Source organism: Rhinolophus sinicus, chromosome 15, assembly GCF_057876585.1.
Source record: "Rhinolophus sinicus isolate RSI-liver-muscle chromosome 15, RSI-T2T, whole genome shotgun sequence".
Lineage (NCBI taxonomy): Eukaryota > Metazoa > Chordata > Mammalia > Chiroptera > Rhinolophidae > Rhinolophus > Rhinolophus sinicus.
The window spans coordinates 15,231,541-15,255,951 of NC_142515.1; the positions used below are offsets into that span (position 1 = coordinate 15,231,541).

Here is a 24,411-nt window from a genome sequence, read left to right on the forward strand (position 1 = left end):
CTTCTCTATGGAGCCATGTAAACACACATGACTGCCTCCTTCCAAGAGTATCCATTTTAAGCAGTCAGGCACACGTGTAATAAGATAATGTAAATGAAGAGCAGCAGTCAGCAAACTTTTTCTGTACAGGGCCCAACAGTAAATATTTTAGGCTTCCGTGGTCCTAGTTTCCATTGCAGCTACTTCACCGCTGTTGTGTGTGAAAGGGGCCTTTTACAATATGTAAATGATGGGCGGGGCTAAGTTCCAATAAAACTTTATTTGCAAACACAGCTGGTGGGCTGGATTTGGCCTGTGGGTGGTAATTTGCCTGTCTCTGACGTATAATTGTGGTGACGCAGAATAAATCTGTGGCCAGGAACTTCAGGGCAACATCATGTTTTTTTTGCTTCACAGCAATTTTATCTCATTGAAAAAACCTCTCTTTCAGTTTATCCGTAAAGATTTTAAGGATAGATTATGAAAGTGGAAAGGCTGATGTCAGCTCCAAACCTGACTCTGGTTGTACTTCTGGTCACAGACAACATTGTCAGTGGTATGTCCGAGCTCTGGCACCATCCCAGGAAGCCTGAGGAACCCAGCGGACCTCCAGCCGCGGGGAGGGCCCTCTTGTATATGGAATCAGTTCTGTTTTCTGGTTCTAAACCGGAACATAGTAAAGCTTGAGCAGCACCCAGCAGTGTCTGAGCAATGCCTGGATGGTTGGGGGTCCCAACGCGTGTCCCAGATTTCAGAGAAGTTATCTGTGATTTGCTTAAGGAGAGGTGCTGGCAGTCCCATAATTAGAGCAGTGTAGCATCCCCTCTCCACAGCAGCCCCAGCCCCACTGACACCGGTATCAAAGTCCAGGACCAAGGCAATAACTGGGCAATACCTGGTTTACGGCAGCTCTCTGGATTCACGTCTCTCAGAGCACCACAGACGCCCTGCTGGCATTGGGAGGGTGTGATTTGCAAAAGAGAGGCACCATTCCAGTCAAGGTAAGAGCAGGCTGACTGCGTCCCCCTTCGCCATTTTGGTCTCTGATGGAGACGTGGAGGCACTTGACGGGATGAGTGAACCTTCATGGTGGATGTGAGTCTCCCATGGTGCATGGACATCCCTAAGGTCCACGTGGAGGCGCTCACGACTGGCGGATCTTCTTCCTTCAGAGAGGATTGTACCGCTTCCCTCAATGGTCAAACCTGGAATCTGGGATAGGAAAGGACTCCTCTCCTACCTGGACCAACCCCTGTGGGATGCCTCCTTTCTCTTTGCCACAGAGGGTCTCCTGGCTTCTGTGTGAACACCCCAGTCTAGTCTTCCACACGTGTAAGGCCAGCCCAAGCATTGTAATGCCTACATTTCCTCAATTTCTCCCAAGTCTAAAGTGCCCAGGTAGAGGGCACAGAAACCTACTGGTTTGGGGGGACTAGGATCTCATCTCTGTACATTTAAATAGCTCTTCCTTTTCCCTCTGCCTTCTCCTCCACCCTGGCCTTCAGTCTGTCCCTGAAACGTGTCACGAGACAGTTTCATCTTTCTGATATGCGTTGCCGTTTCTGGGGACAGAGTGTTTCTCTCGAGACGTTCTCAAGAAAATCTTGGAGATGTTCACAGTGGGAGTGGTGGGTGGTTACTATGACGCTGGGTGTTTGGGTGGATGAGGGGGTCCAGGGAAAGACCTAAGAGGGAACAGGGTGGCATCTACTCCTCAGTTTGCTGAGTCTGGTCGTGGTAGCTGTATTTGATCAACTGACTTCCAGAAAGAGGAAGATTTTTCTAGAAGGCAGTAATGTATACCTAGATTCGAATCCTGTCCCACTACTTACTCACTGTCTGATTTGGCAGCTTAGTTTTATCCTGTGTAAAATGGGAAGAGTGACAACACTGCAAGGATGAAATGTGTGTGAGCTGCTTCGCCTGGGGCCCTCCTCAGAGTAAGAGCTCAGAAGTATTTATTATTATTTTTTAAAAGATTTTCTTTGCAACAGACTTTAGCCTCCACGGGCCCTCACCATCTAGGCTGTCACTTACTGGCCATCTAGGCTTATCAGCAAAGCTCGGAAATCATCCAGATTTCATCTATAACACGGTCTTCCCCTCACTGAAGCAGCTCCTGCCTAGTAGCAGTTCTGGCTACAAACAACATCTTCAGTAAGGGATGCCCGAGTTGTCTGCTCCAAGGCCTCCCTCCACAGGCAGCCTCTCCTCTGTCTCACCAGCACTCTCCTTTGCTTCCCACAGGGCAAAAGAGAACAGACAACTTTCTGGCTGGAAGGCAAAGAAGGCTTCACTATTCCACTGCTCGAATTTACTGAGGAAGAAGCTGAACTCCCAGAGATCTTCTGAGGTGAGTATTTTCTTTTCTTTCTTTTTTTTTAATTTATTTTTTAAATTTATTGGGGTGACAATTGTTAGTAAAATTATATAGATTTCAGGTGTACAATTCTGTATTACATCATCTATAGATCCCATTGTGTGTTCACCACCCAGAGTCAGTTCTCCTTCCATCACCATATATTTGATCCCCCTTACCCTCATCTCCCACCCCCACCCCCCTTACCCTCTGGTAACCACTAAACTATTGTCTGTGTCTATGAGTTTCTGTTTCTCATTTGTTTGTCTTGTTCTTTTGTTGTTTTTGGTTTATATACCACATATCAGTGAAATCACATGGTTCTCTGCTTTTTCTGTCTGACTTATTTCGCTCAGCATTACACTCTCAAGATCCATCCATGTTGTCACAAATGTTCCTATATCATCCTTTCTTACCACCGAATAGTATTCCATTGTGTATATATACCACAACTTCTTTATCCATTCATCTATCGAAGGACATTTTGGTTGTTTCCATGTCTTGGCCACCGTAAACAAAGCTGCAGTGAACATTGGAGCACACGTGTCTTTAGCATAAATGTTTTCAGATTTTTTGGGTAAATACCCTGGAGAGGGATTGCTGGGTCATATGGTAATTCTATTCGTAATTTTTTGAGGAACCTCCACACTGCCTTCCATAACGGCTGCACCAGTCTGCATTCCCACCAACAGTGTATGAGGGTTCCTTTTTCTCCACAGCCTCTCCAACACTTGTTACTATTTGTCTTGTTGATGATAGCCATTCTGATTGGGGAGGTGAGTATTTTCGATAAAGATGTTTGTGGGGTCCCAAGATAATCTGTGAGGTGCCCTAGATATCCCATTTTCAGGGTGCCATTCTGGGATATTGAGTCAGTCTCCCAGTAGGGGGAGCCATCTACCTGGCCTCTTTGTCCTAATCCAGACATGGAGGTCTGTGGCCTGGAGCAAACATGGAGTTGGATGAGCCGGATATAATGAACTCATTTCCTGGGGGACCAGGGTTGGGCTGTTACTCCCAGGCCTGCCAGTGAGCCTGCCCTAGCTGCCAGACACTTCCGGCTCATTACCTTGCGCCTTTGCAGTGAACCCAATTTCATTCTGGGAGGAGGGAAAGCTGGAGAGGGAAATCTGGGGCTACCCACAAGTCCAGCCCCGCCTGCCCTCCTTGGCAAGATGGCGCTCCCTAACCTTTGTGTTTATTTTCTTTATCAGTTACTCAGCCTGCAAGAAGAGAAGAGCCCACACAGAAGGAATCTCAGGAATGTTTTCGGGGAATAAAGTTGTACCTAAGGTGTGAACGATCCCTGAAATCCAGTAGGACTAGGCCACTCCACACAGACAGGACCCCTGCAGCCAGCCGCTGGCTGGCCTGGTCTGGAGCTCTGACTGCTGTGAGCCCTGTAGCTTCCAAATGGATTATGTCCCGTTTTCAATTTATTGCTTAATTTCTTTCCTGTCCACGGAGCAAAGGATGCAATCGAGGCTTGACTTTTAAGTAGAAATTTTCATTCATTTATGATGTGTTTTCATTTTTTGGGTAATCTCCAGCAGACAAAGACGGGCTCATCCATTCTGCTATGAATACTTTCCCCTTTACACAAAGAATAGGATTCCAAGTTCTTTTATTCAGTGGTTCTTGTAATAGATTTACTGAATCACTCATGCATTTATAGCACTTCTTTTTTTTGTTTTATCCCTCACAATTCCTCACATCCAGTTTATCTTCCATGTAGCTGCTCCTGAGTACGGCAGAGCAATTTGAATGCTGTATCATATTTGAGACCTTCTCCTATTGAATGTCCCGTGACGGAAAAAGGGAAAACCAATGGGACTAGGAAGGTTTTCTTTCTTGCTTGACCCCTGAGCTGCCTTTGTGGGGATAGTTTTGAGCTCTGTATAGGGAAATAAAATACGTTTCGGTGGGTTGAGAGCCTTTAATAGCAAATTTTACAAAAGGTTTGGTGGAATGTTTGCCTTTCTTCAGAAAAAGGGATGCTGAATAGGGGCCGAGGCAAGTGCTTTACAGTCTCTACCGAGCTCGTGAGTGTTTCCATTGGCAGAACTTTTCGTCTGCCCAGAGGTTTCTATCACTATCTCCATATCTCTATCTCTCGATCTCATTTATCAATCAATCAATAGACATTTATGTGATGTGTGTACTCAGTATATATGTGTGTGTATATGTGCATGTCTAAATATACATATATATACATAATATACATATTTTTATACTACTCAAGGTTTGAGAGAGTCTTTAGGGATGGTAACCAGGAATTTTGATAAAAGCAGTTACCTAAAATCTATATCCAGTGTCTTTTTCTGTGTCAACCAAGGATACCTAAGGGAGAATGTACTCTCTTCTCCTTCTCTAAATGTCTCTTTTGTGTTTAGCACTCATGGGAACTTGCAAGAGAGACTGTTTTGAGAGTGCTTCCTCTTAGTTCCTTAACAGAGGAGTTACGAGACGTGAAGGGCTCTTAGTTGACTGTTAGTCAAAACACATCCAGTTGTTGATAGACATTGGGGTTTTAGAGACAGGGAGGACCAAAAAGGCTTTTTGCCCCCAAATGTTAATCATATGAAATGGCTTTACTTCCTTGCATCAGAAACCCAATCCTGGAATTTTTGAATTGTAAATATCAGATAGAATGGTGGAACGTTTGTGATATACACGTGAGTATAAGAAGCTCTAGTTGTCGAAACCATTGGGAGGGTTGAGAAATTGGCCATCAACATGATATATTAACACTGTTAGCTTAGTCACTGGTTATTTATTATAAGGCATTTTATTTATTCCATAGCACCAAGTGAAGATACAAGATCATTAAACATTATGATAAAATAAAGCAAAACTACTCTGACAGCCAAGGATTGTGACTATGGCTACGCGTATACTAGCTAAGAGTTTTAAACTAGAACCAGTCAATTGTCTTCTGTCTTTTCTGACTACAGAAATACTAAATTTACAGGAAGAAGAGATGCCAAACCTATTTGAGACCAGCTTCGAGACCAGTTTAGAGCACATTGAGTCATTTTAATCTAGCCTATTGCTAAGCAAACATGCACTTTATGTTTCCAGACATTTGAGGACATTTCTCAGTTCCCTAACACAGTTATAGAAAGAACCTTCAAACTACAGATCTCAAAACTTCTCAAATACATAAAATACGGAGATACAAACTGATGTGTTTTCAAATTATAAGCCCACTAAGTAGGTGTGTACAAGTCTAAGAAAGGAACTTAGAGCTCTGGCTTTTCCTATCTCACGCCAGCCACTAGCTTCAAACTGTGGTCCATGGTGCATTCGTAGGGATCTGTGAATTTTTGACCAGGATTGGTTTATTCAGTTTCTGTTTTGTTGGCCATGTACATTGCTAATGTGAATGTATTCTGGGTCACTGGGGCAGGAGTGTTATTAGGGTGTGGCATCACATGATTTCATGGGCCATGTTTTGCAATTGTGGTTCTGATTTTTTTTATTGATTCCATTCTAATGATCATAAGTTTGTGAGAGAAAAAACAGATATGGGTCTGAATGTTGAAGTAAAAGCTAAATGAGACCAGATCACTTGTACAGATGAAGATTTCTTAGTAGAGCAAATAGAAAAAAATAGTGAGAGCATTAGGCATCGCCAGGCCTATGATAGAATGGGGTTGACAAGCTTCCGAGGACCCGTCATGGCTGTCACTCTGCAGTCATGTTGCGTAAGCAGCAGTTTCGTTTAGGCAAAGCTATATTATGATGTTAAATGAATGTCAGTGTGAGTTTTAGTCTTTTTGCAGCTTTATTCCTATTTAATTTGTAATTTTCTTTTGATTTTAGCACTATATATCAACAATAAAATAAGGAGTTTATACCTATACAATGTTTATACATATTTAAGAAACCCTGTAGTAAAATAATTTGGGTTAGCCCTGGGGGCTCTCAAGAATCGTTTGCCTTTATATTACTCAAATTTGAGCAAAACTATTGTATTCCACTCTGATTCCCACATCATCGTTTGAAAGGTTGGAACCCTTGCCTGGTGGCCCTGCTGTGGTCCTCAGATGAGAATTGCATGGCACCAGTGACCAAGGCCCCTTTGGCAGAGTTGGCTATTCCTGTGCATTCTGTACTTGGCACTGGCTTCGTGGTTATGCCCTCCAGTCTCCTCAACATGCTCAGCTGCACTTGGTTGGCTGTGCTAGTCTTTTAAAATTCGAAGAGCTTTCAAAGGAGTCCAGCACAGCCCTGCCTTGAGTATGGGGAAAGAAGACCCGTCCAACAGCCACAGGGAGGGACTGCAGGATCTAAGGGCCACAGGAAGAGACAAGAGGAAGTAGGGCACCAAAGAAGAACAATCACTGAAATTCACAAAAATCATTGGAACACATATTTGGCAAAGCACTATTGTCTGTTCCCCAACAACACGGTCTTCTGTTTGTTCTTTTTGGCAGCACACCAAGTGTGAGTTTGTCATCGACAAAGGAGATGGTCTCGGATGGAGGAGCTGCAGCTGCCTGGCCGGCTAGCTCCTATAACACGGCCCAAATCCCCAGCATCACGATGAGGTGGTAGAAAACGTCTGTGAACCAGACACGAAAGGAGACAGTACACTCAGAAACAGTTCTACGAGGAACAAGGACAACTTAACAAAAGAATCAACCTTGGGGTGTTGAGTACCTTTTCATAATAAATTCTATACATTTTTATGCCAAGTCAGTTTTGTTCATCCCTTGGGGTTTGTATAGCTGACTTTTATAAAAACCCAACAGATAAACCTAGGATATGGACCTCTGGCAGAAGGGAATCTGAACTTCGATAATATAGTGGTGGTACATTCATTCCACTGTCAGGCTTCAGCTGTAGAACTGCCTTTAAAAAATTAGAATCAGTCACTTCTTGGCCTTTTGGCTAAGATCGAGTGTAATGAAAAATTAGAATCTGGGATGGGATTGGAGTCTTAAAAAGTTGGTTTACACGGTTTCCTCTAACTGCGAGAGCAAAGTCTACATCTGTGAGTTTATTCGTAAATAGAACTGTCTTACTCCATCCCAAGTCTTTGCGTCGTTGCCTCCTTCTCATCGTTCAGGTGAGATCTTGGGTCTTAGCTAAAATGTCTCTTCCTCTGAGAGGCTTTCCTGGCTGCTATCTAAATAATTTCTCTCCTTCCCCGACCCCAACACTTCACAAGTATTAGGAAGGGCAGGGACGTTGTCTGCCTCCCATTGCAATTGCTATACTGCCTAGAATAGCGCCTGGTACAGAGTCATAGTAATTATGGCTGATCGCTAATGGATGTTTGCTGTGTGCTGGGCATTGTTTGGTGCCCTTAGCTATAATATTTAATCCAAACAACAGCCATGTGTGATGGTGGCAATTATTACCCCAATTTCATTGAGGAAACTGGGGAATGGACAGGTGAGGTCATTGCCCAAGGTCACTTAGTTGATGGGGGGCAGAGTCGTAGCAGAGACTCAACTATTTGTTGAATTAACAGATCATTGAAAATCACATTCTCTAAATGCAGGAACAAAGCAAAGCCACCTAGTGATGTGTTTGTCGAGACTTGTGGGATCCAATTCTGCTTGATCCAATTTACCCCAACCTGTCCCTCCCCTCAGAGCTCAGGGACTGGCTGGAGAAAGACTTCTCTACCTCCATTTCCCTCTGCCCCACTCAGGTGTGCTTTAAAGAGTAATTTTCAATTCTTAAAGGCTTTGCTGGGGCCAAAGGTAAGTGTCTTTTAAACACACATCTGCATGTTAAACGCGTTGCCCCATGATATTTCCCAGGGTTGCCTTTTTTCCTTACCTGAGAAGTTATAGAGACTCGAGAATCCCCTGCCTGTAGTGGGTAAAGAGAGAATGCCGAAGGTTTAAGAAAAGATCATGGAAGGAGAAGTCCCATAGCTGTTTCTAAAACACAAATCTGACTGTCTTCCCTCTGATGAAACCAGCAGGCTCTCCATTGCCTTGAGAACAAAGTTTATAGGAGGGTTTACAAAGGGTTCATCTCACCCCATTTTCTTCTCGGCCCTCTAAGGCATGGGTTGGTAAACTTTCTGCAAAGGGCCGGATAGTAAATATTTTCAGCTTTGCGGGCCGTGTGATCTTTATTGTAACTATGTGATGCTGCCAACTTAGCTTGAAAGCAGCTGGAAACAACACATAGATGAACGAGTGTAGCTGAGTTTCAATAAAGTTTCTTTATAGAAACTGAAATTTGAATTTCATATAATTTTGATATATCATGAAACATTGTCCTTTTGGTTTTTATCAAACACATAAAAAGGTGAAAATTTTTCTTAGCTTGCAGGCCATAGAAAATCCGGTGGCAGCCTTGATGACCACCCCCCTTCTCCTCCACCCCCACAGCCGTACTTCAGTAACCTGCACTCTACAGAGGTCTTCCCTAAGCCCTAGGCTAAGGGGAATCCCTTGTCCTGTACGCCCAGAGCACCCTCCACCCTCTCCCACCACCATTGACAGTATCTCCTTTCCCTTTGCATTGAACACCTCTCTCCTTGCTAGATGATAAATTCTTGAGGACAAAGCCCATGTGGGGCTCCTTTCTTTTTGAAACCCCAGGGCCCAGCCCAGGCCAGGCACAGCTCTGGCTACTCAATAATGACTTGACTTGCACTGGATGTTCTCGGTACATTTCTATCTCTATTATTATTATGGATGGCAGGCTTTATCTGGAAGCACAGCATGCCCTAATTCCTCGGGGACATTGGAATTTAGGTTGTAGGTAGAGCTTTTCAGGGTAGTTAACTAACCTCACCGCCTTGGTTTGGCATAAGGTACCCAGCCCCCCCATTAAGAAGACTCAAGTTGCAGGTGAAGGTTGTGTCTACAGGCACAACTGGTTTGGCAATTCAGTGAAAATGCTCCAACCGGCTGTGCCTGTGGATGCAGCCCAGAGTGAACTCAACCATTGGGAAAACAGAGACGCTTACTACGGAGGGAGAGCTCCACGACCAGGACACCTCCTGTCTGGTCCCGGAGGAGGCGCTTCCGTTTGTCACAAGTCTGAAGACTCAGGAGAAGCAGAGATGAGAGGAGGGTGCAAGATGGGATGGGAAATGAACACAGGTGAGAAAAGAGAAAGACAAAAGATTAAAAAAAAAAAGTCACAAACTTGAAAGAGTCAATATTCCCCAGCTATCAGATAGTAATTACCTTATTTCTTTAAATAACCCAGAGGGACATTTTTCTTCCCGTCTTTAAGTTGAGAAAAGAAAGGTTTATGTGGTTAACTTTTCAAGATGGAAGAAATCCTGCTGGAAGAGGTCATTGGGTGTGGGAGGAATTGACTGTTCTGGTAAAAAGTAAGGCTTTTACCTATTTGAGAAGTGGACACTTGCAAAATGTGTTCTGGTTCATTTTCTCTTTTCGATGTCCTGCCGATAATTATGTGTTCATCAACTATTAAATGCTTCTCGTCTCCCTTCCCTTTCTCGATTTGTACTCGTGAGTGACCATTTTCTGGCCGAATGAACTAGAGATTATACTCATACATCTGTTGGTTACTATAGGCGATGTGAGTAGATACCCTATTCAGAAACACCGTGTCCCCCTCACCCAGCTCTCTAGTCCAAATGGACTGGAGGAGGTCACAATTTAGGATTTACCACTTTTAGGTCTCTAAAGCAGTGGTTCTCAAACTTGAGCGTGCCCCGGAATCCCCTAAAGGGCTTGTGAAAGCAGAGATTGTGGGGCCTACACAGAGTTTCTGAATCAGGCAGTCCGGGGAGCCAGGGTATTTGCATCCCTAACAAGTTCCTAGGTGAATCTGAAGCTGCTGGGGTGGACCGCACTTTGGAACCACTGCTCGAAGGGCCAGGTTCACACCCACTCGCAAGCGAAAACTATCTCCCACCTGAATTTGCTACGCATGTTGATTGAAGCTGCAGCAACTTCTAGGTGTGGGATGCACAGGGGAAACTGGCCAGTTAAGAGCTAAAAATACGCACCTTTGGGCTTCCATCCAAGGCCTGTTGATTTTTAATTTCCCTTGTGCTTTTAACTTTTTTAAAACATTGCCATGTCCATTATTGCTTTCATGTTTACCTACCATTGCTCTCTGAAAAAGGAAGGGCCACCATTACATCTCACCACTCTATCTTTAAAGATGAGAAAACCAGACTCCGGAGGTTAAGGGACATGTGCCAGACTGTATAGCTTGTTGGTTGACATTCTGAGCCCTGTCTGCCCCACACCCAGTGTCCTTTCCTCCAGCGTGTCCTCAACACACACCTAGTCTGGTCTGGTTACGGTTTCCCAGCTAAAAATACAGCTTCTCAAATACCACCCCCCCTCCCTTGGGTAACACTCTCGTTCTGGCGCGAGGCGGCTCACCACGGGGCAGAAGAGCTTCTCACTGTCACAGATGAACGTCTCACAATGTAACCAAACCTTAGAGAGTTTAGGGATGTTCTGGAACCGGAAAGCATTGAATTGGAAGGTCGCCCTGTGGTCTTTCCCGTTCTCATGCACGAGGATTGTTTCATCTGTGGGGCAGCTGAAGCACAAAGGGTGCGGGGAGGGGGGAAGAGAAAACGTTACCTCATGGATGACAGTGAGGGCTTCTGAGGCAAGTTCATGTGCAGCAACAACACTTCCTTGGGCTTTTGTATAGCACGTTACCCTTCCGAAGCACTCTGGCTGGTAGCATCTCCCTTGGACCATCTCAGGTTGGACCATGGGGCCAACCTGAGGAGCGACGGGATGGGTGTGCTTGTCCCCATTCTACAGTCAGGCTAGAACAGGCAATGAGGAGGTGACTTCTGAGAAGCCACACACCTGGGACGTCGCCACACCTCTGTCCCAAAGAAGTGACATCCCCGAGATAAAGCCCCCCGGAGGACTGACTGGGATTTGTACAGACTCTCAGCGTGTATACAAGATAAAGACGATGATGCTGGGGACAGCATTGCCCAAAGTGCTGCCACAGCCACCTAAGCCCAAGTCTCACCCAACACATTTCTCTGTGTGTATTACAAAGTTTGGCCTCTGGGAATTTGAATTTACGTTATACTACTTAAATGCTGTATCTATTATATGACATAATTACCTTTGTAAAAGTGTGGGCATAGTTTTAACATAAGCACAGAAAAAACTGGAAGGCTACCATCCAGATGTTACCACTGGCTATTACGGAATGATGGAATTATGGACAGTTTTTCTTCTTTTATGTATTTCCTAAATTCTCTATAATGAGAATGTAATAGTTGGGAAGTTCCAAAGTCCCAAATGTAACAGTTGCTGTAAAAGAAAAAATAATACACAGCTAGGCATCTGTTGAAGCCATTTGTTCTCACCTGGGGGCATTTGCCCCCCAGGGGACATTTGGCATTGTGGTTGGCATGACTTGGGGAAAGGTCTTATTGGCATCTAATGAGTAGAGGCCAGGGATGCACATTGTACAAGGCACAGGACAGTTCCCCCCACACCCCCAACAAAGAATAATCCAGCCCAAAATGTCTGTGGTGCTGAGACTGAGAAATTATGGTTTAAGCAAAGCACTTTTTCATTTACCACACCACACAGATTCCCTATTTAAGGGCCATTCAACCAGGGGTTGGGAGCAGATACAGTCATTCTTGGGAGTGTACAGGGAGGCCCACACAAGAGTGGGGCTTTATCGTCTGCAGGTGACAGGAGCACCAGACTGTCATCTGTGGGAAAGTTCTGTGGGTTCAAAAGCTTGAGACCAGTGGACACACCACAGTGGTTCCTAAAGTTCATGCACCTCCCGGAGCTTGCCTGTGACTCTAGGGTTCATTCAAATCCGCACACACCACGGAGCAGTCCAGCTGCCCCAGGGAACCTTCATGATGTCCCCTCCCCCACCCCATTCCATCAGAACCACACATTAGGGCCAAATTAGAGATAGGGCGGAAGGCATTACTGTGGGACTTAGTGAGGGAAATGAGGGGTGAACCCTGTGCTTTCGATCTAGACCCAGGGTCAGAAGCTGCCCTCTGTTTGTGGTGGCCTCTGAGCAGTGACAGAGCTGGGGGCATCTTCCAAGCTGTGAAATAAGACTCTTGGAGGATCACTTGGTCAATAAACCTGAGATTCTTGTACGAAACCAAGACGTGAGTCCTTAAAATAGCTCCTTGCAGCTGGAGTGCTCAAGGCATGGTGTCAGCCAATGGAAAACAATGTAAGAAGAGCTTTGTCAGGGGCAGGGAGGAGGCCTTGCTATTGCTGCCTCTGGGTGCCACTGTGGCACCTGCCCCTCTGTGACAGACATCTCTGGATGTTGCAACACCCACAGGGAGGCTTTCACACTGTCACCATAGGAGTCTCCTTCCCCACATAGGATCACACTTCCTGATAATATATTTACTCTGATCTCGCCAGGCACTCTTGAAAACTAGGTTTTCCTCCAAAAGGGCCCAGTGTGAACCGAAAGCATGTGGGGAGTTGTGGGAGTGGATTTCCTCATTCTCCCTGTTGGAACTGGCCTTTGTGCATGTATCTCCAACGTCAAGTATCTCGACTAGGCAGAATATGGAAATGGATCAGGACTTCTTCCATATGGCTGTGCTTAAATGCAGGTCCCCAGGGCTCACCCAGGGACCTTCGGGAGTGATAGGCTTACTGTGTGCCTGCATGTATAATAGGTACCTTCAGCAATTCCTGTGTATAGTCGAGTGTGAGGACCCTTGTATGGACCACCCGAAAGCCACAAGCTTTCCTTTTTCTGCCATATTACACATCTGTCAGATGAAAGCAACTGGCACCACAATTATCTGCAGGGAGGAGATCCCAGGGTGTGGCAAAAGCATTTCCCCTGTGTGGCTATTGTCTGAGAGAGGACACCAATGCCTGAGGGTAATTTCAGGTCCTGGCAGGTCAATGATTTATTTCAGTATCTCCCCGAAGTCCTTGGATGGTGCCATCATCAACAGAACCTAAAGGAGTCACTCAATGACAGACGTGAAATAAACACCCAAACTCAGCTCCCATCTCTGCAGGAAGCTTTGCTGGGTTGCTCAGATGTGGCTCTGCTGGCCTGTCCCATCCATGCCACTTAGGAGATCACGCCACCTGAGTTTGAACCCAAATCATCAACCCCCTTACTCGCTCTAGACTTTGGGCAAGTTTCAGAACCTGTCTGTACCTCGGTTTTCTCATCTATAAAATAGAGATGATTATACTACCTACATTTTGGGGTTTAATAAATTAATTTTTGTAAAGCACCTACCTAGAGCAATGTCTGATATGTTGTAAGTGCTTTACAAGTGTTTGTTGAATAAACATAAATAGTTAAAGGTCCAAAGTGGCTCGACCTTTTGTTATCTAATCATTTTTGTCCCCGGCCCCCCTGTTACTTAAGCTCTGATGGGTTCCAGTAATAACAAAGCACATTGGTCTGCTTCGTTTTGGGGAATGGCCTCTCCTGTGTTTACTGTTCATTGTGTGTAAGATGCCCCACGTCTTAGCCTAGCTCCACCTCGCCTCTGTTTTCCAAAGTTCTAATTCTAAGTGTGTCTGGACAATTTCAACCTCAAGAGCTCAGCATGTTATCCCTGAGCTCAGGGAGAATCCAAAGTCCCTTATCCAGAAAGCCCCAGCAGCCAACAACAAACACTTCCTCACATGCACAATATCTTCGTCACATATTCCTCAGACGTGTTGCCCTGTCTTTCCTTCCATTTCGTATCCAATTAGTTGCTTTTTTTTTTTTTTTTTTTTTTTTTTAAGTCATTTCTCCCTCCCTTGTATGGTCTATCCATTTACTTGGCTGCACCTTAGTTCAGGTATTATTGCATTCGGTTTGCTAGCTGCCATAGCCTCTCATCTGCTTTTTTTTCCATCCCATGTTTCTAAGCCATCCTATATATGACTTCCAGAATCGCCTTTCTATTGTGCAATTCCAATACTTCAGTCCTCTACTCAAAACTTGTAAGGGCTCTTCATTATCTACTGAATTAATAATGAAAACAATGATGGCATTTAAATCGATTGGATACCGACTGGGTATTCCGTGCTAAGCTTTGTATGTGGATTATCTGATTGAATCCCCACCAGAGTTCTGGGGTCAGACTGATTGAATTTGAACCTACTCCCCATAGACACACATCCACAAACTATGTGACGTACTTGACCCCTCCTGGGCCTCAGTTTCCTTATCTGGAAAATGGGGATGACAGTAATAATACCTACCTGTTGTAAGGCAAATGAGTTAATATATGATAAAGCTCTCAGAACATGACCTGGTACCAGAAAGCACTATATAAATGTTTGCTAGTATCGGTCCTTAGCCTGGGAGCCCAGAGGATGTTGCTGAGGCTCTGGCTCTCCTTCCCAAGCTACCCCAAGCCAGTTGCCCCGGATTCACTTGGCTCCACGTGTGCTCCGAAGGGCAGTACCTACCCCTTGTTGATCAGCTGCCACTGTAAGGGGTACATGAAGTCAGCCGAGGGTGTGGCCCAACAACTGTTCAAAACCACTTTAAACCTGGAAATGAAACAGTACACACCACTCTGAGCCAGAGAGTTATATGCCAAAAACCACCCAGTGATTAAAAAGTCTCTCAGCTGGTCTTTTTTTCTTTGTATTAAAAAACATAAGCATGGAGGAAACGTACTTACCTAACGCTTAACCCTTTGGCTTCTACTCCTGCAAACAGATCTGAACCGATTTCGGACGTCTCCAGGACAAAAGGGGCTTCTTTCTTAATGGAGAACTTGGCATTCTTTGGAAGGAAATCGACACTAGGCATTATGACCTCTCAGACTGAGCAGGTGGGTCCAACAGGAGCAGACGAATTGGGGTGGGGTGGGGGTGTGAATTAACCCAAAAGGCACAGGTACATGAGGCCACATTGAGAAACTGCAATTGTACATAGAATGTTGGGGAGCACTCATTGAGGCTGTGACATTTGAATCAAGACTTCAGGGAGGTGACGAAGCCTGTGCTTCCCCACTAAGTACTGACACCGAGAAACACTTCTGCAGTGCACGAGGGCATGCAAGGAAGGGTGTTGCAGCCAAGGCAAAGGCCCTGGGGTGAGAGGGTGGGAAAGTGGCTGCAAGACAGTAAGGAGGCCAGTGCTGGAGCATGACGGAGTAAAGAGGGAGAGTGGGGGGAAGGTAGAAAGTGAGTGGGGGGCAGGAGATGAAGTTGGAGAGGCTATGGAGATAGATCCAGAAGACTGGTTTCAACTCTAAATCCAGCTGGGAGCCGTGGCCATGACTAGAGCACAGAAGCAGCAGCCTTTGGTCACCAGCCTGGCATGTGTCGGCTTCAACTGTCATCGTCATTAGGCAGTTCTGGATGAATTATTAGGGATAATAGCCAAGTTTTCAGTTGACTTACCCAAAGGAGGCTGATTTCTCCATTCTTTGCATATTGGGTTCATTCAACTCTAGTAACGACCTGTAAACTACTCTCCCAGTTTTGCCTCCAGAGACAAAAATATCATAATGGAAGGACAAGGATTCTGTGCTAATCCTAACTCCCACCACTAATTTGGGATGAACAATCAACCTTTGGGGCCTCAGTTTCCCCACCAGCAAAAAGGGAATAACCTTTGCCTTCACCTGTCTTGTAGAAATCTTTTTATGATGCTGATTTTATGTAATCGAAGCATAAAGCTTAAACCAGGATACTAGTTAAAAGATTGAGGTTCGTGGACTTGGAGATTTGCAGAGCTGCAATAGGTAAACACTGGCGGCAAGGATATCTGGTTAAAATGGACTTTAACCCCCTAATGGTCAAATTCAGGGAATTTGCTGAGAGGCCCCAGAATCATCTTCGAGTGCCTCCTATGTTATTTTACTGATTGCAAGTCTGGCCAAAGTTCCTGGACTCAGTCACCCAGAAGTCATATGTTTTCTTCCCATATGTCAGCCCCCTTGCACCCTTTACGTGGTTGCAATAATTAAACAAGAATGTTCTTAATCACAAGTGGCTTACTAGCAGGTCGAAATGACAGATTTACAGTGGTTTTTAATGTTCCTTGTTATTTTCTGAGATTTATCATATTTCAGGAGAGCATTTCCAAATGTGGGACCTGACCTGGGGGCCATAATGCAGTCCCCAACTTGTCCACAGGTGCTTCTCTCAGCTCCATCTCCCAGGAGCCAGCCAGCAGAATATTGTGATATTGGAATAATGCCCCTGCTCTCAGGTGAACCTGCCTGATTCTGTTTCAAAGTGGAGAACAGAATCTACACAGTTAATTCAATTTCTGAGCAAAATACTTTTAATGGTCAGCTTCTTCACTTCATACCCTATCGCTAAGGCAATCCTCAGCACGAGATCCCCCTACTTTCTGTGTAAGAGGAAAATTAGGGACCTATTTCCAGAGAGCTTCACCCTGTAACACCTGTAGAGTTTGGTCTGGCATCCCTGGAAACATAGAAACACCACATGAACTACTCATGCATTGGAAAGGATGGAAGAGCACCTTGAAAAATCATGCCCTTCACCTGACCAAAAGATCGAGTCATAACCAGCTAATGACACGAGTGCATCTATGTTAACAGAGTTCGTATGGGCAAGATCTGGGAATTGCTTCTGCTCACAAGCTCAGTGTGAGACAGTGGTGAAGGAAAACTTCCCAAAGCTAATATTACCCTACAATATGTCCCTAGAATCTTCTAGAACCTAGATGGTCACCTCTGACTCACTATGCCCTGCATTGGCCTGACAAGGTCAAGAATATAACATTTCAATTCTGGGCTCTGCTTTTACTATAGGGGCACTGAGTGGGTGATACTCAGAGAAGAGTGACCAGGGTGATGCCTGGACCACTAACCGTGGGCAGATGTTTCACTTGGGAAAGACCAGCTTGAGAGAGTTGAAGGACTGTCAGCAACGTCATTACCCAGTATTATTTCAGAAGACAGAACCAGGACCAATGGGCCGGAGTTCAGGAAGTCAGAAACCACATGCTGATCTAAAATGGAAAGGCCCAACTTGCTACTGTCCTTGGGGGAGGTAGGGAGTCTACTTCTCAGCAATCTGGCAGAAGGGATTTAGACTTTGGTGGGGGGGCAAGGTTGATCACCTCTGGGGTTTGTCTTGACTCTGGAATTCCAGTCTACATATTTTGGCCTCTATTGCTTGCCTTTGTTCCATCCCAAGCTTTTTCATTTGTCTCTTTCTAATTAAGAGAAATGACCAGTATCATTTTTATTGAATATAAATCAGCCTAATCCCATACTGACATTGATATTCAGTCCCATAAAGGTAACAATGCTAGTGCTAAGAGCTCTCAGTTTCCACTTTAAATGGGTCAAAGGTGAAAATAATAAGAATGACTACTCTCATAGGCGCTTACTTTGTGCCAGGCACTGTGGTAAAGGCTTCATGAAGAGTATTTCATTTCATCCTCATAACAGACGTATGGGTGAGTGCGATTATTATCCCTAGTTAACAAATGTGTATGTGGAGGCCCAGAGTGGTTAGAACTTGCCCGGAGTCACACAACTAGTAAATGGGAGAACCAGGCTGCAAAACAGTAATCTGATGTCAAGGGCGACTTTCCTCCCACAGTGCTAGGCTACTTCTGCGAGCTGACTACCTTCCTTTAGTTTTGGATTGGGAAGCAAAACAACTTTTTGACAAGAATACCAATCATGAACCATTGGCAGGAGTGAGAAGGAGGGGAGAGAGAGAGAAGAGAGGAAGCCTGGTGGTTTTGGAGCCCAACGTTTGGAGCTCTCGGAATTCAAAGCAATTAGCAGTGCATTGATTCCATTGCATTGTGCAATCTAGGGCACAGCTCAGTCGCTGGTAATTTGATGGAAATATATGCAGGGAGCGGCTGTTGCTTCAGAAACACACAAGAATGCTCTCAAAGTGGAATATGGGAGGAGAAGAAAAATACCAATCGCAGGGGTCAGGCATAGGAAACGGAGCTCCCCATGGTGGGAATATCCCTGTCTCTGTCCTAACATCAGAGCCCCCTCTTTGATGAGTCTGTTCTGTGAGGATCTTGGTGGACCCTGGGGGAGACCTTAGCTTTATTTCTAGAACAGTTCAAGGAGGCATTCAAAGTCTATCTATTCAGCCCAGAGGATGGTCTGGGTAACGCTGAGAACATGCCTCTTAATTTTTTTTTTTCTCTCTTAAAAAAGAACAGGCTCCTTCCTGTTCTAAAATTGGATATTTATGTCTGAAACTTAGCCCAACATGGCTGATGGGGGGGTCTTGATATTTGATGATCCTGCTGCCTCTCCATTTGCAACTGTCGTAAACTCTTCATAGGTTCCTATCTGTAATTGTATGTGGTTAATTAAAGTAGCAGTCATGCACTTCCAGACAGGAACGCTGTAGTAAAGACAGCCTGTCATCAGGATGTCCCCTGAGGCTGTTGTCAAGGCGTGAAGCCTGTTTTGTCTCTAAACCACCTTCATCAGTTACTACAGTGGTTTGCCATCCTTTCAGCACTCAGGTGGTCCACGCTGTATTTACCTTCCTGATGACAGGTCAAGGGGTTATATAGGATTCCTCTTTTTTTCAGATGTAACCACTCGTGGCGTGTGGCCAGGGTCAGATCTAGATTTTGTGGGACCTTGAGGCTTATGTAATTTGGAGAGCACTCTTTAATTAAAAGAATCAACATTTTGAATACAAAATGAGACACGTGGCCCTGAAAGGAGCCTGCGCACGTGAGAGATCATGAGACTTCAGCTTCATTCCCTTCACACTACGTCTGCCTCTGAGAGCAGAGTTAGGAGATGTGTGTCCCAGACTGGGCACTGCTCTGACTACCTGTGGGATCTGGGGCAGATTACTTCCTCCTTCGGGGCTTCAGATCTTCATCTGTAAATGGACTAGGTTATTCTAGGGTCCCTTCTGGCTCTCGCTCTCTGAGTTCAGCATGGCTCATGGCTTTCATGGAGCAAGTAAAGCAAGTTCAAAGTCAGTGGTGTTCCAGATGCCATGCTTTTCTTTGTGAAATGAATGGACTGGAAACAATGGCCTCTAAGGATATCTTCTTGTTATAATGTTCTATGTAAAGGTTTCTATTTCTGCCCGAGTCTTCCTCTAGCCCGTTGGACTAATGTCATTGGTGTGTGCCTCCTCAGTGGAAGCCTCAGGTGTAAAAAAACAAAGCACCCCTTCTACACAGGAGGGCAGCTGGGCTAATAGCCATTGCAGTTTTAGTTTCTCTGGAGCACTTTATTTTGAGAGTGACCAAAATGTGCCTTTAGCTTTGATGTCAACATAAGCAGAACGCCCCAATTAGACAACAAGGAAGCCCATTTCATGAGGGGCTTTAGAGGCCAAAGAACTAGGCAGCAGAGGCCAAGCCCAACCTCTCTCCTTAGCCCTATCCCAGCTAGGATGCTCACTAGTCTGCCAATGTTTTAACAAGAGCTAGATTCTAATATAAGTCTCTAGAGTGGGTTGTAGTGGAAACTCATCTTGATAAAGAGTAAAGACACTAGCTGTCTTACTGTCTATTGACGTTTAGCAACTCACAGGATTTCTCTTGCCTCAATTTTCTCATCTATAAAATGGGAAGGTTGATCTTTTATTTATTTTTTTGGCTCTGTGGTACTTTTCAGCACTTTTGTTTCATTTATAAGTCTGCCTTTCTGCTGCATTTAGTTTTGAAGGCGGTTTAAAGCTAGACCAAAGCTTATGTCTCAACTTGAATTTAAGAATGGGGTTCTGCATGGAGCTTAGAGAAGAGCAAATCCTGAGAGAGCATCCCATCATCTCCTGGAAAGTCCGCAGGGCGGTAATGGGAACCTAAAGACCACTTACAGTATAGAAGTTGAGAGACAATTGGCTTTCAAATGTGCCCATGCTCCCGTTCTTCACGTGAACAGTGGCCACTCTGAAAAGGGGAGAGAATTTTGCATAAGGACTGAAACATGCCTGATTGACAGGGACTGCAGAACACACGCAAGGCAGCCCGCCCTCCACTCTCAGAGCAACTTACCTCTGGTCGAAGGCAGCCTGGTTCACCAAGTAGGTGGAGTGGTAGGTGCAGGAGAAGGAATAGTTCACGGGCTGGTTCTTCACAATCACGGTGCTGTCATTGGAAACGATGTGGCTGTAGAAGTGGTAGATGGGGGGCTTGTACTGGAGAAAGGAAGAAGGCAGTTAGGGTAGCCCTGTCCTCCCATGATGAGAATGGGGGTCCTGGGAAAAGTGATTGAAGATGGGCCAGGAATAAAGCCCATGGGGAGACATGAACGTCTGCCATTGAGAGTAGCACCCACTCTTTTTGTCTGATCCTTTTTGTAAAGTGTTCTTGAGTCTGTTCAACTAAGATCATTTAAAATAATCTAAGTTGAATGTTGTACAAATACAAGAAATCCATATACTCACTAGGCTTCGGACCCCAGAGAACTGGCTCAGGAATCTTTATTTCCCAACATCAATTTTTTATCCATTTCCTTTGTCCAAGATCTTACGTGACTACTTTCACCCATTTAGGGTGATTTCTAGAAATCTCCCATTTCTAGAACATTACTGTCTAGTTCTTTGCTCTATCCTTCCAATCATGAGCACTATTCCTGACTTGTTGAAAGCTAAAATCACAGAATATTAGAGTCGAGAGGGATCTTCAACTTCTGCTTGAGAAGTGACCTACCTAAGACCACACAGATACTTTGTAGTTCACTTTACTAGGATTCTCAAAGACGTGATTTTTTTCGTTTGTTTGTTTTTTTGTTTTGTTAATCATGTCCTTGACTCTTTCTACTTAATCACTGAATCCTTGTGGGGCCTGTAGGAAGAGGAGGTGACCCTGAGAGTTCTTTGGTCCCATTTTCTGAGACCCAAGACAGTAGGGAAGCTAGCTGTCAGCAGTGGAAATGCTACCTTCATGACTACATTCCTACTGGTTGTGTGGCCCCAAACTAGTAACTTTATTGGGAGGTCTCAGATTTCTCCTTTGTCATATAAGATATTCACAAGAGGTTGTCTGTGGTTCCTTTTAATTCTGATCACTTTTCCTGGGTATTTCACAAAACCCAATTATGAATAGTGTTATACTTTGGTTACCCATTTAAAATGCCCTTTCAAATGCACTTTATCACCACTTCAAAATCTTGGGCAGAGGATGTCTCGTCCATCCAACACAAGAAGGATGGCATCTCATGAGCACAGGCTCAGAACTCAAAGCAAGGTAGAGGTGGGAAAGGTACGTTGTTCTACTCACAGAAGGTGACCTAGCTGGCTCTCACAACAAAGTAGGAGAATAAAATTCAAATTCAAAGAGTCACTTAAACTAAGCAGAAGAGAAGAGTTTAAATAACACTAACACCCCAGGAAATAAGAGTCAGGATTGACTCTTAAAAGGAAACTGGTGAATTTGGAATCCATTGAAGGGTGGACAACAGATGTCTCATTCTCGGTTCCGGTTGTCTCATCTTAGTGACTCCTCACTGTGTGGCTGGGACTTACCTCAGACTGCGTTCCACAGTAAGACTTGTTTTTAGGTGACAAATCTGGGATTACAAATTGGTAGTAACCTCCTTCATGGACCCCATTGTAACACAGCCCTCCGAGGGCCAACTGATGTACTTCCCATCCATAGGGACACTCAGGGATTTTGGTGATGATGGTTTTGGGATAACAAAACACAAGAATGACATCTGGAAAGAGGATATACAGGGTTAGAAATCAGATATGGTAATCATATTACTCTACATAAACAACAGTGGCTTCCAGTCACACCCAAGCATACAAAACACTTTCCTGGCTATTCTTCATGAGCTGTGAAAAAAGTTTCACCCATCCTCAGTCACTGAAGTTCCACTTTTTTTGTTTTTGCTATATCTGTGTAATATCTGCCCTACGCTTAATAAGTATTCAAAATTGGTCCACTTTTAAATCTTAATCTATTTTAAGGAATAGATCTGTGAAGCTAGATTGGATGGATTGGAGATATATATATAATATTTTATATTACATGTATTAAAAATTTTTTAAATCCCATGAACACAAGCACATAACTTAAAAAACTATCTCCGTTTCATGCACAGTGCTGCAAAACAGTAATTCATGGTACAAGACAGAAATTCAACAGTCAAGTAGAAAATAGGAAAAAATGTGGAGATTTTATCTCTAGCTATTTATCCATCTATCTAGCATTCTCTAATTTTAAAAAAAGTCTAAATTTATCCAATGCATTTTTACTTCCTGTGGTAAAAGTCTGATTGGCACTGGAGGCTAACATGCTTCTGTTGGCTACATTATTGCACTTTCATAAACACTATAGGCACGGAGCCCTGAGCTTTCTTTGCAAAGGGAAGCTTTAGGAAACTTTCCTTTCCAGGCAAGTGGACTGGCCCCGGGGCATACCTGCTTTATTTGGAGTGCATGATTTCGCAGAGGCTTCCACAAAGACGGCCAGCAGCACAAAGGCCCTCAGCACCATTGCTTCTCAGAACCTGGTCTTTGCCAGGTGGCCAAACCCAGCTGGCCTAGCGATCACCGTCCCGACAGGGCCTGAGCCTTGATCATTCTAGGTCAGAAACACAAGCGAGCAATTAAAATGAAGGGTGAGAACAAAGCAGCACACACAGCCTTGGGGGGAATTTCGAAGGGAGATCCGTAAGGCCATTTGCCCTGTTTCTAATGGTTCCTGGTCTGCGCTGGGAAGCAAAAAGTGAGGCTCATACCACTGGGAGCGTCAATGACACACGCAGTTGCTCATGTTCCCAACTGTTTCATTCTCTCCAGACTGTGGACGCTGCCTCCCAGAAGCTGCCCAAATCTCCAGCCCCAGTCCTAGCTTGACTTTATATAGGGCGAGGGTGTAAAAGAAACCGGCTCCAGATAAATCACAATGAACACACATTATCCACTGCGGGGGGAATAAAGGGGACCTTGCACAATAATCCGATGGGAAGCTCAGTTACGGCCACTTGAGTCTAATTTCTTTTACTTCACAGAGTTGGAAAAACTTTTGTTTAACCACTTCAACCAGGATTGGAATTAAAAGTTGAATTTTTTCCCCTCGTACAAAAATATAACTTGGATTGGAGGCAAATTCATTTCTGCACTTTTCTAGGGGAAAGTTTTCTTTCTTCATGTCTTGATTTCTTTGCTTTATTTCTTCCTTTCTTATTTTTTTATGTAGGCGATCTAAACTTTGAACTTAAGAAGACTCAAGTTCAGCAGTGTTACACCTGATAAACAAACACTAGGCTGTTTGTGTGATGCAAACATGGTCAGGGTTTTTTCTTTCCTTGAATATTTTTCAGTAAACTCTGAATTTCTGGAGTTCCCTCCTGAAGTTTCTCTAGAACGCATTGTGAAATATAACTTTTCATTGTGAAGCTCTAGGCTTTTGAAGTTTTGTTAGTTTCCCAGAGCAATGACACTGGAAGAAGGAACTTAGAAAGACCATCTTATGATTCAATCCTTAGTCACCAAACAAGATCCAACTGGAGAACAACAGCTAAAATGCTGCTTCTGGGAAGCTTCCAAATATATGGGGATTGACCTGGGGATTTTTAGCACCCAGAAATTTAAGAGTAAAAAATCTGGGTTTGTTTTAATTTTCGTTTTAGAGGAAGCAGGACCTTTTATCAATCAACTGAGAGTATATTTTACATTAAGCCCTTGGAGAGACAGATGTAAAAAGTGTAGAAAAATGCCCAGCCTTATAGTGCTTTATAGTGTAGCTGAGAAACTAAATTATCTATACACAATGACTCACAGTTAGAATACTGGGTGAGGTCATTGCTTTGCTACTTATCACATGTCTTTCACTTTATGACACACATCCCTCCCACTGAGCCCATGTAATGTAATGTCTCAGAAACACTGGGCTATGTCTTTTAATCAATATGCATATAGAAGAGGGTAGAGTTTCCTTACCTTCTCAAGACCTATGGTTAAATTGATGGTATGCCTTACCATGATGGTGTCTAAGGATTGTGGAAATAGCCATATGGCAAGCCATTAACAATTTCTGTGACTCAGTTTCCTTCTCTGTAAAGGGAGGCTGTAGCCCTGGGTTTCTCTCTCAGGGTGGGAGAGCAATGATGTGAGGCTCTTATAAACTGTAAAGTACTAGATAAATAAGTAGATAATATGAACAGACAACTAACACATTTCAGCAACATGTATTCGTCCCTGAGGTATTTTTCT

At 44.3% G+C, this 24,411-nt stretch overlaps 2 protein-coding genes across 2 annotated transcripts in view; one reads left to right on the forward strand and one right to left on the reverse strand.

Annotated features, from left to right (window-relative positions):
• LOC109444060 (guanylate cyclase 2G-like) overlaps positions 1-7,378 on the forward strand; it is a 43,421-nt gene extending 36,043 nt beyond the window's left edge. Inside the window, 3 exon segments of the mRNA XM_088791859.1 lie at positions 2,227-2,332; positions 3,553-3,631; positions 6,778-7,378. The gene's annotated coding sequence lies outside the window, so the exon portion shown is untranslated.
• Positions 5,092-23,034, reverse strand: TECTB (tectorin beta). The gene is made up of 11 exons (XM_019725138.3): positions 22,935-23,034; positions 22,615-22,777; positions 21,715-21,905; positions 20,243-20,385; positions 20,065-20,137; positions 14,931-15,034; positions 14,713-14,796; positions 10,684-10,846; positions 9,282-9,354; positions 8,135-8,167; positions 5,092-6,905 (listed from the first exon to the last, which is right to left on the reverse strand). The coding sequence occupies exons 2-11, from the start codon at positions 22,688-22,690 to the stop codon at positions 6,856-6,858; spliced, it is 990 nt and encodes a 329-aa protein (XP_019580697.2). The 5' UTR covers positions 22,691-22,777; positions 22,935-23,034; the 3' UTR covers positions 5,092-6,855.
• Between the last annotated feature and the right edge of the window lie 1,377 nt (positions 23,035-24,411).